Source organism: Myotis davidii, unplaced genomic scaffold (assembly GCF_000327345.1).
Source record: "Myotis davidii unplaced genomic scaffold, ASM32734v1 scaffold208, whole genome shotgun sequence".
Classification (NCBI taxonomy): Eukaryota; Metazoa; Chordata; class Mammalia; order Chiroptera; family Vespertilionidae; genus Myotis; species Myotis davidii.
In genome coordinates, this window is record NW_006299706.1 from 729,159 (window position 1) to 742,807 (window position 13,649).

General features: G+C 51.0%; 1 protein-coding gene across 1 annotated transcript in view; it reads left to right on the forward strand.

The window, feature by feature from the left end:
- The window catches only part of TDRD10 (tudor domain containing 10), a 23,786-nt gene that overhangs the window by 3,061 nt on the left and 7,076 nt on the right, over positions 1-13,649 (forward strand). The window contains exons 3-4 of the mRNA XM_006775754.2: positions 6,230-6,300; positions 7,128-7,284. Of these exons, the coding sequence (XP_006775817.2) occupies positions 6,230-6,300; positions 7,128-7,284 (228 nt within the window). The remainder of the gene's footprint in view (positions 1-6,229; positions 6,301-7,127; positions 7,285-13,649) is intronic.

The window sequence follows — 13,649 nt, forward strand, 5'->3', positions numbered from 1 at the left end:
CGCCTCCTCCCCGTGTGCCTGGGACTTTCCCGGTTCTAGCCTCCTGCGCGGTTCGTCCCCACGCCTCCCACGTGAACCGGGACGGCTGGTCGCCCCACTCGCTGCTCTGGGTGGACGGAGGGGCTGCAGCGAGGCGGCTTGTTTTCAGGGAGGGGTCTCATTAGAGGTCAGGTGCCCGTCCTTCGGGCACGGGGGGCAGTCGGGTCTCAGCCAAAACCTGCACTCAGTTCACTTGGGAACGGACCCGTGGAGTCGGTGGCTGTGACACTTAGAATGTTAGCACGGGGATTTTTGAACCCAGGGGTCTCACTGTCTATTTGGGGAGGCTGAGTCAACAAACCTGAAATCATTATAGAATCACACAAGTATTTAAAATGTGTAATAAGTGCATCTGAAGTTCAGAGGGAAGGAAAATGGAAGCGTAATCTCCTGAATTGAAGCATCCCCTGACTTTTTGTGGGGAGCATCTACTATATGCAAAATAACGTGCTTGAAGTTCAGCAAGCACCTTAGAGACAGCCAAGTCTTGACCCTCAAGGAGCTCAGATGTGGGAGGATGAGAGAAATCATCTTTGTGGGGCCCCTGCTGCAAGCTAAACATGTTCAGAAACTCCCTGTTCCCCGTGCCCCCTTGCCAGTCAATGAAACTCCGTCCTCTCTGCCCAGGCTGTATTTCATTCCTTTCACACCACTTACCATATTTTAATTACCAGGCAGGCGCCAGGAAATAGGCTAAATACTTCATTCGTGTGGTTTGGTTAAGTTCAAGTAATAACTCTGGGCGGTGGGTGTTCCCTTCACCCCAGAGGTGGGGCTGCCAAGTTCTGTGAGAGGTCCAAGCACACAGACCACTGAGGTCAGCCAAGAGCCGAATCCATATCTCGTTGCCCCCAAGTACCAAACCACATAATCGATAAGACATGTAAATAACTCGCCCATAATAAAAGTGGATCTATTATGGGTGTTTTATTTTTTTTTTAATCTGACAAAGAGAGAAGAAGATGATATTGGAGCCCAGAACGGAGTCATTTATGTTGACCCAGTAAATGAAATCATATTCAATCAGAGGAGTCGGTGGGGGATTCTTGGCACCTGGTTCCCTTTCCTCCTCTTGGCGGGCTGGCAGAACCTGCTACCGGGCAGCAGCAGGGGACAGGAGCCCCTGCAGGCAGGCCCTGCGGAGGTCGGTGGTCGGGGAGGCAAGGTGCCGAGAGGCAAGGCCTGGTGAAGGCAGCCTTCAAAATAAAAACCCTCTTAGTGCTTGAAGGCAGAGCTCTCCGAGGATTTCTGTCACTCCTCTCAGAATCACCAGTGCACCCTGTTTTGGTGTCGAGCCTACTTCAAAGCCCAGCACCTGGCCTTTGGCCCCCGTCCCTTCCACAGGAAACAGACAGCCTCTCCCACAGACCTGTGGACGCAGCCCAGCCTCCTAGCAAAGACTTCAGCTCACGGAGTCGGATTCTAGAAAGAAAGTCCTAAATGCCCTGTGGAGAACTGTGACTTGACGCTCCTTGCAAACCAACACATTAGCTTGTAGCCGTCTCATGGCTGTTGGTAGAAGACGCAAGTTGTGGGTCAGAGATGCAGGGTGATCTGTTACTCATCGCAATGACAGTAGCCAGCATCTTTTTCCATTGTATTAGCATTTTTAAAAACCGAGATATAAATCACATTCCATTTCAGTGGCTTTTAGTATACGCACAAGGTTGTGCCAACATCTGGATTCAAGAACATTTTCATTTCCCCCCAAATAAATCCCATCCCCATTACCCTCCCCTTCCTCCCAGTCCCTGGAAACCATGGATTACTTCCTGTCTCTGTGGAGTTGCCTGTTTGGACAGCTCATAGAAATGAAATCATACAACGTATGGCATGTCGTGTTTTCCTTCACGTAGCATGTTCCCGGGTCCGTCCACGTTATAGCCCATCCCAGCACCTCACTCCTTTTCATGACTGAATGATATTTTATTACGTGGATGTACCACAGTGTGTTTATCAACTCATCATTCACTTATATATAAAAGGCTAGTATGCAAAGTGTCCTCTTGGGAGTTCGACCCAGAGACTGGGAGTTGGATCATTCACTATGACATGCGCTGACCACCTTGGGGTGGTGTGGAATGAAGAAAGGCCCTGGCCAGCAGCTGGGGAAGGGGAGCTCTACGGTTAACTTTTTGAGGACCTACCAAACTGTTTTCCAAAACAGTTGTTCCATTTTACAGTGGCACCAGCAATGTATGAGCATTCCAATTTCTCCACCTTCTCGCCAAAAGCTGTCTTTTTTACTATAGCCATCTAGTGGCTGTGAGGTGGTATCTCATTGTGGTTTTGATTTCCTCAAGTTAGTGGTTCTCACCCTTCCTAATGCAGTGACCCCTTTAATACAGTTCCTCATGTTATGGTGACCCCCAACCATAACATTATTTTCGTTGCTACTTCATAACTGTAATTTTGCTACTGTTATGAATCATCATGTAAATATCTGATATGCAGGATGTATTTTCATTGTTACAAATTGAACATAAAGCATAGTGATTAATCACAAAAACAGTATGTAATTATATATGTGTTTTCCAATGGTCTTAGGCAACCCCTGTGAAAGGGTTGTTCGACCCCCAAAGGGGTCATGACCCACAGGTTGAGAACTGCTGCCTTAAGTAATGAGCATCTGCTTAAGTAATGGCCAATATGCTATTGGCCATTTGTATGTCTTTTGTTACAGTATATTGTTATAATTGTTCTATTATAGTAGTATATGTTAATCTTTTCTAAAAATATATATTTTTATTGATTTCAGAGAGGGAGAGAGAGAGAGAAACATCAATGATGAGAGAGAATCATTGATCAGCTGCCTCCTGCATGTCTCCTACTGGGAATTGAGCCTGCAACTCGGGCATATGCCCCAGCTGGGAATTGAATTGTGACCTCCTGGTTCCTAAGTAGGCACTCGACCACTGAGCCATGCCAACTGGGCTATATGTTAATCTCTTATTATGCTTAGTTATAGATTAGACTTTATTATAGGTACTAGAGGCCCGGTGCATGAAATTCGTGCCCTTGTAGGGGGGGTTCTCCAACCTGGCCTGTGCCCTCTCATAGTGCAGGAGCCCCGCAATCAATCTCCCCAAAGAGGTAGGCCCAGCCCACCCACCCAGGGCTCCTCGATGGATTGCCCCAAAGAGATAGGCCAGAGCCAGGGGTCCTGCCTCCGCACCGCACACGCAGCGTCAAGTCCCCGCCCACCCGTGTACCTCACCTCGCACGCAGCCTCCTGGTGATGGGTTGTTACGGCGTGAGGGCATCACGGTGTGAGGGCATGATGACCACATAGGCTTTTATTAGTGTAGATGTATGTATAGGAAAAAACAGTATAGTATATAGGGTTTGGTACTGCCTGCAGTTTTAGGCATCCACTGGGAGTCTTGGAATATGCATCCGAGGATAAGGGGGGACAACTACCGTATAAGGGGCAGAAAGAAAGTCATAGTTAGGGCATGTCTTCAGGTTTCAGGAGGCCCTAATGACAACTGTTAACAGTAACAGCATTTGCTGATGGGCTGGCCTCACTGAGAGCATTGGTTGAAGTCCCCATGGATGGAAAGATGTTGGCAGGGTTTTGTATTTTGCCTTTGTGTGTGTGTGTGTGTGTGTGTGTGTGGTGTGGTGGAGGTGGTGGTGGTTTCTCTCTCCTCTCACCCTCGAGCACATTTTCTGAAAAGGAGTACTTCCTGTATCTGCTTGATACCATTGAACAGTAATTTTTGACCTTGGCTGCACATTAAAACCATCTGGGGAGCTTTTAAAAAATATTGATGCTTTAATCCCAACCCCAAAGAAAAGTAACTGTCCAGCAGAATCTCATTTGCAGTCAGCACTGAGAACCATTGCTAGGGAACAGGGCTTGGCGGACTTTCTCCGCAAAGAGTCAGATAGTAAATATTTTATGCTTTGCAGATCATGTACCTCTGTCGCAAATACTCTACTCTGGGGTAGTAGCCTGAAAGCAGCCTAGACAATAAGTAAACGAACGTGTATGGCTGTGTTCCAATAAACTTTATTGAGAAAAAGGTGGTAGGTTGGGTTTGGCTTGAGGCTGAGGTTTCCTGACACCTGCTATAGAAGATACAAAAATATGAAGTAGTTTTCTACTTTAATAATTGGTAAAACCTAAAAAGAAGACAGTTGATGTTTTGCAGAGAATGAAAAGAATGTAGGATTTGAAGTTAGAATCCCTGGGTTCGGATCCTGACTCTACATTGGCTGTGTAGTCTTGGGGAAGTCACTTAGCCTCTCTGATCCTTAGTGTATGCTTCTGAGAATGAGGACAATAATAATGTGTACTTTACAGGGTAATTTTATAGAAATATTTTTTTAATGATTTTTTACAGAGAGGAGGGGAGAGGAATAGAGAGTTAGAAACATCAATGAGAGAGAAACATTGATCAGCTGCCTCCTGCACACTCCCTACTGGGGATGTGCCCGCAACCAAGGTATATACCCTTGACTGGAATCGAACCCGGGACCCTTGAGTCTGCAGGCCGACGCTCTATCCACTGAGCCAAACCGGTCAGGGCATAATTTTAAAGATCAAATGGAATAAGGCTGGTGAAAGTGCCTTATAAACTGAAAATGCTAACCACATATTGCTTGTCCTGACAAATTGCACGTTGCTCAGCATCTTGTAGATTCATGTGTAATAAACATTAAATATTTAAAAGTAAAAGCAAATTAGAAAATTTGAATTTAAATGTAATATAAACATGAAGACTGAGAAAAATGAGTTATACATAATGTATGTCTAATTTCCTCACCCAGCAAAGTGACTTTAGATTGGTAAAAGCTGCTTTTAAAAGAAGATTGTATAAATGTCACACATTTTTTCCCAAATAGAATTTCCTAGGTAAAAAATGTTTTTTTTTTTATCATGGTGTGTGTGCTGGGAGGGAAGCAGGAAGGAGGCTGTGAGAGTAGGAGTCGAGCGGAGGCCTGCAGGCACGCTTCCCGGTGGGCAGTAGGAGACATCGGGGACGGTAAGGAAAGCCTTTCGTCCTGGCTGGTGTGCTCAGTGGTTAGAGTGTTGGCCTTTGCACCGTGGATTCCATTCTCAGTCAAGGGCATGTACCTGGGTTACATGTTCGATCCCTGGCTCTGGTAGGGGTGTGTGCAGGAGGCAACCAATCAAGAGATGTCAGAGTAGGAGTCGAGCGGAGGCCTGCAGGCACGCTTCCCGGTGGGCAGTAGGAGACATCGGGGACGGTAAGGAAAGCCTTTCGTCCTGGCTGGTGTGCTCAGTGGTTAGAGTGTTGGCCTTTGCACCGTGGATTCCATTCTCAGTCAAGGGCATGTACCTGGGTTACACGTTTGATCCTGCCCCGTGTGCGGGAGGCAATTACCCATGTGACTCTCTCACATAGATGTTTCTCTCTCCCTCCCTCCCTCCCTCCTTTCCACTCCCTCATGGTGAGGACTAACAAAACAAACCAAAAAGCAAAATTAAAAAAAAAGCATTTTTAGCAGGGCAGGAGCCAGACTGCGGGCAGTTAGGAGGGAGTGAGCAGAGAGGACACAGAGGCGTTAGGAGGAGATGGTGTGGCAGAAAAGAGGAAAAGTAGGGTGTAGCTCAGAAGGCCATCAGGGTCCTGGAGAGGTAGCTCAAAGAAAGGGGGTGGTGTGTATGTGGAATGAGGGGCCCCAGCTAGCCCAGTGGAAGGAGGAGCCACTGGGAAGGGAGGCAGCCGGAGGGCAGAGGAGGAGGAAGGGTTGAGAGCAGGTGTGGAGAAGTGCCCAGAGGGGGAAGGTGACCGGAGCCCGGGGAGCAGCGGAGGCCAGGCTACCGTGAGGAAAGGGGCCGGGAGACTTGCAAAGAAGGTGGGTGAGCAGCGTGAGGGGAGGCTGAGAGGAGACAGAGCCCTGTCCCTCAGCACGCTGCCTGCCCTCCCTGGCCTGCGCCCCTCTTACTCAGACTCCACTCTGCCCCGGGGTCTGTTCGCTTGACTGTCTTGTCTGTAGCCCCGCTGGACCGATGAGCTTCACTGGGGGCAGGACGTGTCTTTCTTGCCTCTGTATTTGCATCGCTCAGCACAAGCCCGGCACACACAGCACGTCATAGGCTTTTCATGAAGTACGTGTTCCACTGGTTACAGACTGGCTGGTGGGGGGGTCTGAAACCTGGAGAACCAGCTGTAACTTTGTCTCTGGGTCTCTTTCTCTTGCAAACCCCGCCTTATAGGAGGAGATTCGGTACCTGCTGAAGGACTTCAACCCTCTCCGTGTCCATAGGGTCCAGAGTGGCTACAGATGGTAAGGACTGCACTTCCTGTGTTTTCCTTGGGAAGCGACTGCTTTCCCTTTGGTCCGTTCTGCTGATGCGCGGACATTGCAGACCGGCCGCTGAGCTCCCAGGCCCACACCCACGGGGACTTGGCCCAGTGACATCTGGAAGCCCCCCCTGGACTTGTCTTGCCCACACAGCCCTGGTTTAGGAGTCCAGAGGCCTGGATTTATTTTTTTGTAACCTCCTTGCTCTGTTTTATGACTTGAGGTAGATGACCAAACCAACCGTAGCCTCCGTTGCCCCTGGAAACTGGGCCTATTCATATTTCCCCTTTCTTATTTCCAGGGCAGTAAGAGTGCTTTGACCTTTGGGGGGAGTCGTAGGAAAGAAACCCCAAACCATATGTAGCCAGATGGTGTTTAGCGGCAGAGTCAACGCACACACGTCCTTTTTTAAAAAAATACGTTTTATTCATTTTTTACAGAGAGGAAGGGAGAGGGCCAGAGAGTCAGAAACATCGATGAGAGAAACACCCATCAGCTGCCTCCTGCACACTCCCCACTGGGGATGTGCCCGCAACCAAGGTACATGCCCTTGACCGGAATCGAACCCGGACTCTTCAGTCCACAGGCCGACGCTCTAGCCACTGAGCCAAACTGGCCAGGGCATGCACACATGTCCCCTGATCCCTGCTGCTCAGTCCAGCCCAAGCCTGGGCCTCGGTGACTTGTTTGTGTGTCTGCAGCGCCCCCCTCTGGCTGGAAGGGGCGGAGAGCAGCTGCGTTGGGGCATGGCTGCGTCCTGCAGCTCTGGCCTGCGACCTGCTCAGAGCCCCCTGTGTCCTTCCTCGCAGCTTCGCGTTTGTGGACCTGGGCTCCGTGCACAGAGTGGCGCTGGCGATCCAGGAGCTGAATGGGAAGCTCTTCCACAGCCGGAAACTGTACGTGAATTCCAGCAGACGCTCTCCCAAGCGGCCGCCTGACGGGGCCCAGAGGCCCCAGGAGCTGCAGGTACATGTTCCAGACTCTGCATGCCCTGGGGGCTGGTGCTTCCTCATCAGGGGGCTGCGGATGAAATTAGGGAAACTTTTTGTTGTTGTTATTAATCCTTCACCTAAGGATATTTTTTCCCATTGATTTTTAGAGAATGGGAGGGAGCCAGGGAGAGGGAGGGAGGGAGGGAGGGAGAGAGAGAGAGAGAAACAGAGAAACATCAGTGTGAGAGAGGGGGCCTGGGAATCAAGCCTGGAATGGAGGTACATGCCCTTGACCATAATCGAACCTGAGACCCTTGAGTCTGGGCCGACGCCCTAACCACTGAGCAAACTTTAAAAATAGACACTCTCAATTTGTTGTATGTTTCTGATCAGTTTCCAGAATCCTGAAATGGTTGTCTTTGTTTTTGTTTTGTGTTTTTAATCCTCCCTGTAGGATATATTTTTATGATTTTAGAGAGAAGAAAGGGGAGAGGGAGGGAGGAAGGAAGGAAAGGAGGAAGAGATAGATAGAAAGAAAGAAAGAAACATCCATCAGTTGCCTCCCAACTAGGGCTTGAACTCACAACCTAGGTATGTGCCCTGACTGGGAATGGAACCCAGGACAATACTCCAACCAAATGAGCCACTCAGCCAGGGCCTGAAATGGTTGTTTTTCGCAATTGTGTCAAGTTTTATGCTTTTTGGGGAGAGGATTTATCAGTTGGAATATTTCGTAGTAAAATTGTTTTCAAGAGGAGAAAAGGTACAATTGGAGAGTCAGCTTCAGTAGTGCAACACACACATCCAGGAATAGTGCAGGTCAACATGAGGGAGAAAGTGTCAAGTGACGTCAACTCAGGAGTAAAGGATATGAGTTTCCAGAGTGAGAACCACCCATGAGTGCCCAGGATAAGTGATGGGAAAATAAAAACGGACACCAAGGCACATTATAGAAATATTTTAGAATTCTGGGATAAAGCTTCAGAATGAGAATCTACACGGAAGGGTATGGAATTGTGTGGTGCCATTGAATTCTGCAGGAAGATGATGTCCAACCACAAATCCATTCTCTCTTAAAAAAGAAAAAGAAATGTAGAATCTCAGAAATATATCCCTCATGTACCTGTTCTCAGAAAGCTACAGAGGGATGTGCTCCAATAAAATTAAGCAGTAAGCTAAACAACCATGTGATCTAGGAGATCCAACCCAGGAGAGGGGTCTGAGACTTCCGAGATGATGACAAAGGGGTAGAAGAGTTGTGCAGCAGCCAGTCCAGGACAGAGCAGGATGGTGTGAGACTGCAAGATAATAGTTGCATGAAGAAACATGGAAAATTGAGTGGAGAGGTATGATAAAGAGCTATTGGTGGGTGGGAAAACGGAGCCAGAGATTGAAGAAAATCCAAGTAGTAAATGGAGGGAGGAAAAAGCAGTTAATTCCTGGGGCAAAGATTGTGTAAGAATGAAAACAATCAATCATAATACATAACTTAATTCATCTGTGATTGATGTTTACATCTCTCTATATAAAAGCCTAATATGCTAATTGTCCCTCCCACCCTTCGACTATTTGATCAGTCGCTATGACATACACTGACCACCAGGGGGCAGATGCTCTGACCGGTAGGTTAGCTTGCTGTTGGGGTCCAGCCAATCGGGACTGGGTGAGATGGACTGGACATGCTCTGGAGCCCTCTCACGGTCCCTTTCCAGCCAGGGTGGGGTCCCAGATTGCGAGAGGGCACAGGCCAGGCCAAGGGACCCCACCGGTGCACAAATCCGAAGGGTTCCGGGTTCGATTCTGGTCAAGGGCATGTACGTCGGTTGCAGGCTCGATCGATCCCTGGCTCTGGTAGGGGCAGGTACAGGAGGCAGCCAATCACTGTGTGTCTCTCACATCGATATTTCTCTCTGTCTCAGCATGGCCGCTGCGGTGCAAACAGCTCCGCTGTGCTGCAGGGTGGCAGTGAGGCTGCCCGAGCCAGGGGTCCCGGGACCAGGCCTCTGCAGCTGGGCAGCTTCACTCTGCCGTGGCCCACCCTGCGGTGTCTGTCCCAATCTGTCCCACTCCGCCCGCCACGCTCTGCAGGTCGGCTCCATGCTGCCCTCTCGGAACCGTCTTCAGCCAGTAAACCCAGTTTTCAGTCTTAGGTGGAAAGTGGGCACCCCCAGAGCCAGAGGGGAGCTGGCTTATAGCCAGAAGTCCCCACCCCTCATCCCTGATTGGTCAGAATAGAACTGCCCTGACTGGTTGGAGCTGTGCAGCTCCAATTGGATGGGGAAAGCCTCAGTCCTATTGGTCGAAATAGGACGCCAAGAACTTTTAAGGGCTGGCTCAGAGGCCAGAAGCACCGTGCAGGCAGGCCCTTCAGTGGACACGGGCAGTTCAGCCCAGAGCCTTCTCTGGGAAGCGCTGTTTGCATGGGAGGCCTCTGTGCAGAAATGGCTGCTAGGCTCTGTTGTTTTTTTAAGACCAAGTAGCCACCAGGAGCCCTTCTCAGTCCTCAGGGTTTACAGTACGAAGCCACATAACCACTGCCACAACCCAATCTGGAACATCTTAGTCACCCGCCAGGTTCTCCTCTGTTCTCCCAATCAGCAGCCCCCTTCGCGTCCCTGGCAATGCCCGTCTGCTTTCTGTCACGTCAGATGAGCGTTGTCTAGAGTTCTGTGTCCGTGGAATCCTGCTGTATGTGCATCTCTGTGTCTGGCTGCTTCCACTCAGCGGAATGTCAAAGGGGTTCACCTGTGTGGCTGCACCATCAGCACTTCTCTCTTCATTGCTCAGTGGTATTCTGCGGCATGGACGGGTCACTGTTTGTCCAGCCGTTCACCGGGATTTAAGTGTTAAAGGGGCCCTGTAGAATAGCTTCCAGGGACCAGAGTGGAAGCAGGAAGACCCGTCACAGGTGCCCCAGGTAAGAATGAAAGTGTCTTGTCACGCCCGCCCCAGTGCTGTTCTGCAAACACGCCCAGCTCGTGCCCACCTTGGCCTTGGACCCGCCGCCTTCAGCCCACGGGCTCTTTCCCAGGTGTCTACGGGGCTGGCTTTGTCACTTCATTCAGGTCCTGTTTAGCTGTCACCCCACCTCCCCTCCCACGCCCTTCATCCCTGCTACTCGCCTGTGCTTCTGCATTGCCGGTGTGGCCCCTGGTGGTGGGTATACCTGTTTGTACACTTACTGTCTGCTGCCTCCATCCAAGTGTGAGCACCTACTGGCAGTGTTTGGAATGGACACATTTTATAAATATTTGTGGGGCGACTGAACGTGGGCTTCCTGAGAACGGGGTCTGTGTCACTCGCCTTTGTCGCTCAGAGCCTGGCACATAGTGGAAGCACAGAGTGCATAACCTGGGGGAGAGGAAAGCTGTTGAGGGTTAACGCTGTGAATGTCACATTTCCACCAAGATGCACCCTTCCGGTGGCCCTCGTGCGGTTCCCTAGGTAGGGTGAGAGGCCTTCAAAGCCCATGGCCCCGAGTGACCAGCAGCAGTCGACCCAGAGGCCGCGGGTGGGCAGGGAAGCTGCCACTGCTCCGGGTGAGGCCTGCACCCCTGCTGAGCAGTGGCCCGAGGGCTTCTCCCTGGTGTGTGTCGGGCAGGGGTGGGAACCTTGTTTCCGCCAAAGGGCCATTTGGTTATTTACCGTGTAGCATCATTCTCGGGCCACACAAAATTAGCAGCTTAGAAATCAGCCTGCTCTATTCGGTCACACGCTTAATGAACTCCTAAAGCCTTGGCAGGGCCAGACCGAATGATTTTGCGGGCCTTATGGTGCGTGTCGGGGGCGGGCCCATGGGTCCACATGGCCAATCGTTCCCCACCCCTAGTGTAGGGGAACCAATGGACCCCCCATCCACCCCAGTGCTTTCTGGCTACTGACCTTTGTGTGCCCTGTGTCTTCTCTCCCACTGCTCAGACTCGCCGGCATCGTTCTGGAGGCTGCTGCCCCTTAGGACACTTGGCCAGCTGGCAGCAGTGCCCAGGCCAAAGTAAAGCGCCCGTTCACAGCTGGTGATGGCTCTGGGCATGAGGGTCCCTGTGCTCGTAGCAGCGATGGAAATGAATTTAAACCGTCCGGTTTGGCAGAGATGGAGAGGCTGCCCGCTCTCTGTCGCTCCCGGGCGGCGGCCTTGGTGACACGCGCACCCTGGCATCTGGGGCTTGTTTCTGGGCGACATGCGACGGTGGCTGGATGATAATGACATGTTTTCCTCTGAAACTTAATTTCACAAACTGTCAAAAAAGGCTTGTTATATTTATCTCTGAAGTCATTAGGGAGTAATAATTAGACAAGAACGGGTGAACATGTTTACAGATCGATGACGATTCCTAGCTTGAAGCCACCGCTGGGAATTGGTTCTCGGGATTGGCGCTCGGGGCTGTCTTAAGAGACTTTTAAATAAACAGTCACCTGTGCTTGGCGGGGGGCAGGTGTTGGCACGGTCACCTTGTCTCGCGGCAGGTGCACAGGTGGGGCAGAGGTTTCACACGCAGACCGGACTGGTCTCCGTGGGTGACGGGCGTGAGCCGCGGCGGAGGGCACTGCTGTGCAAACTCAGTCCTGCAGATGAGGAGCACGTCGCTAGTCCACAGTGAAGGGGCCCCGTCAGTTCTGGAACCAGGAGTGGATTGCTCTGGGCGTGAGGGTCGCTGTGCCCGTAGCAGCGATGGAACTGAATTTAAACCATCCGGTTTGGCAGAAATTGAGATGCTGCCCGCTCTCTGTCGCTCCCAGGGGGGCGGGGGGGCGTCTTTGTGACACGCGCACCCTGGCATCGGAGGCTTGTTTCTGGGCGACGTGCACCTGTGGCCATATTCTCATCCCGCTCCTGTCTGTTAAGCACCTTCTTCATGTCGCGTCCTGAACCAACACGAGCCCGAGTACATCTCCACATCAGTGCAGATGTGACTCATGGAGGAGAAGAGGAAGCCGAGGCTGAGAGAGTTAATAGCCTGCCCCAGGAGTTCATAACTTCTCCTTCCTTCCTTCCTTCCTCTCTCCCGCCCTCCCGCTCTCTTATTCTCCCCTTTCCTCCTCCTCTCATCTCTCCCATTAATCCAGCCATCCACCCCATCCACCCGTTCACCCAACATCTGTTTACCGAGAGCTTAATAGGCACCGGGGAGCGTTCCAGGCCCCGGGCTACCCCCGTGTGATTGTCAGAAGACAAATGTGATTCTTATTCTCATGATACTTATGTTCCAGGGGGAAGAGACCTACAATAACCAATAAACAAGAAAATGCCGGCCCTACGCACTAATTGAAATAAGCTGATGTGATGAATGTGAGGGGCCTCACTTCTTTAGATGGTTTTTTAGGAGGGCCTCTTTGTGAGGAAGTGACGCCTCACCTGAGATCCGAATGGACAGATCAGAGCCCATCCTGCAAAGACAGGAAGAACAGTTCATATCAAGCCACAACACCTGCAGAGGCCCCGGGGTGTGATGCGGCGGGAGGAGGGGCAGTGGGCAGAGAGGAGCCCAGTGGGAAGGAAGGTCCTAGCGTGGCATCCTCGAGGAGCCCAAGAGGCTGGGTTTTACTGTCAAGCACAATGGGAAGATGTTGGAAGCATTTAATCGGGGGAGTCATGTGAATTGGATTTTTGTTGGTGAAAGATCGTATCTGCTGGGTGGCGACTGGATTCTGGGGCCAGGGTGGCAGCAGGAACTCTGCGGACACTGTTGCTATGGTCCGAGGTGGCAATAGCTTGTATCCTGGCGGCAGAGACACATAGGGAGGAGTCCGTGGGTTCTGGTGTGTCTTGGAAGAAGAGATGGCTTGGCTTGCTGATGAGTTTGATGTAGGGAAGCCAGGGAGAGAGATGAACTTGGCCTGAGCCACTGGGTAGGTAGTGATGTAATTTGTGAGGTTGAGAGAGCTGGGGCGAAGCGGCGTGTGCAGGGTCTGCTTTAGACCTGCTGAGTTCGTGTACCTCTTAGTTGTCCGGTGGAGTAGACATCTCTATATTTGAGTTGAATTCCAGAGAGCGATTAAGGCTGGAGGTCTAATTTTGTGTTAATCTGTTGATTCCTAAAACCACAGAACTGGAGAGGACCTTGGAGAGAAGGTAGCTGGAAGAGAGAACCAATTCCTGGGCTTGGCCGGCATTGACTGGGTCAGCTCCTTTCAGGGGCCAGCCAGTCAGCCTGGCCAGCGTGGCTCAGTGGTTGAGCGTTGACCTATAAACCAGGAGGTCACAGTTCGATTCGCAGTCAGGGCACATGCCTGGGCTGTGGGCTCGATCCCCAGTGCGGGGCGTGCAGGAGGCAGCCGATCAATGATTCTCTCTCATCACTGATGCTTCTATCTCTCTCTCCCTCTCCCTTTCTGAAATCTACACTAATAAAAGAGAAACATGCAAATGGGTGTCACTCCTCTATGCCCACCAGCCAATCG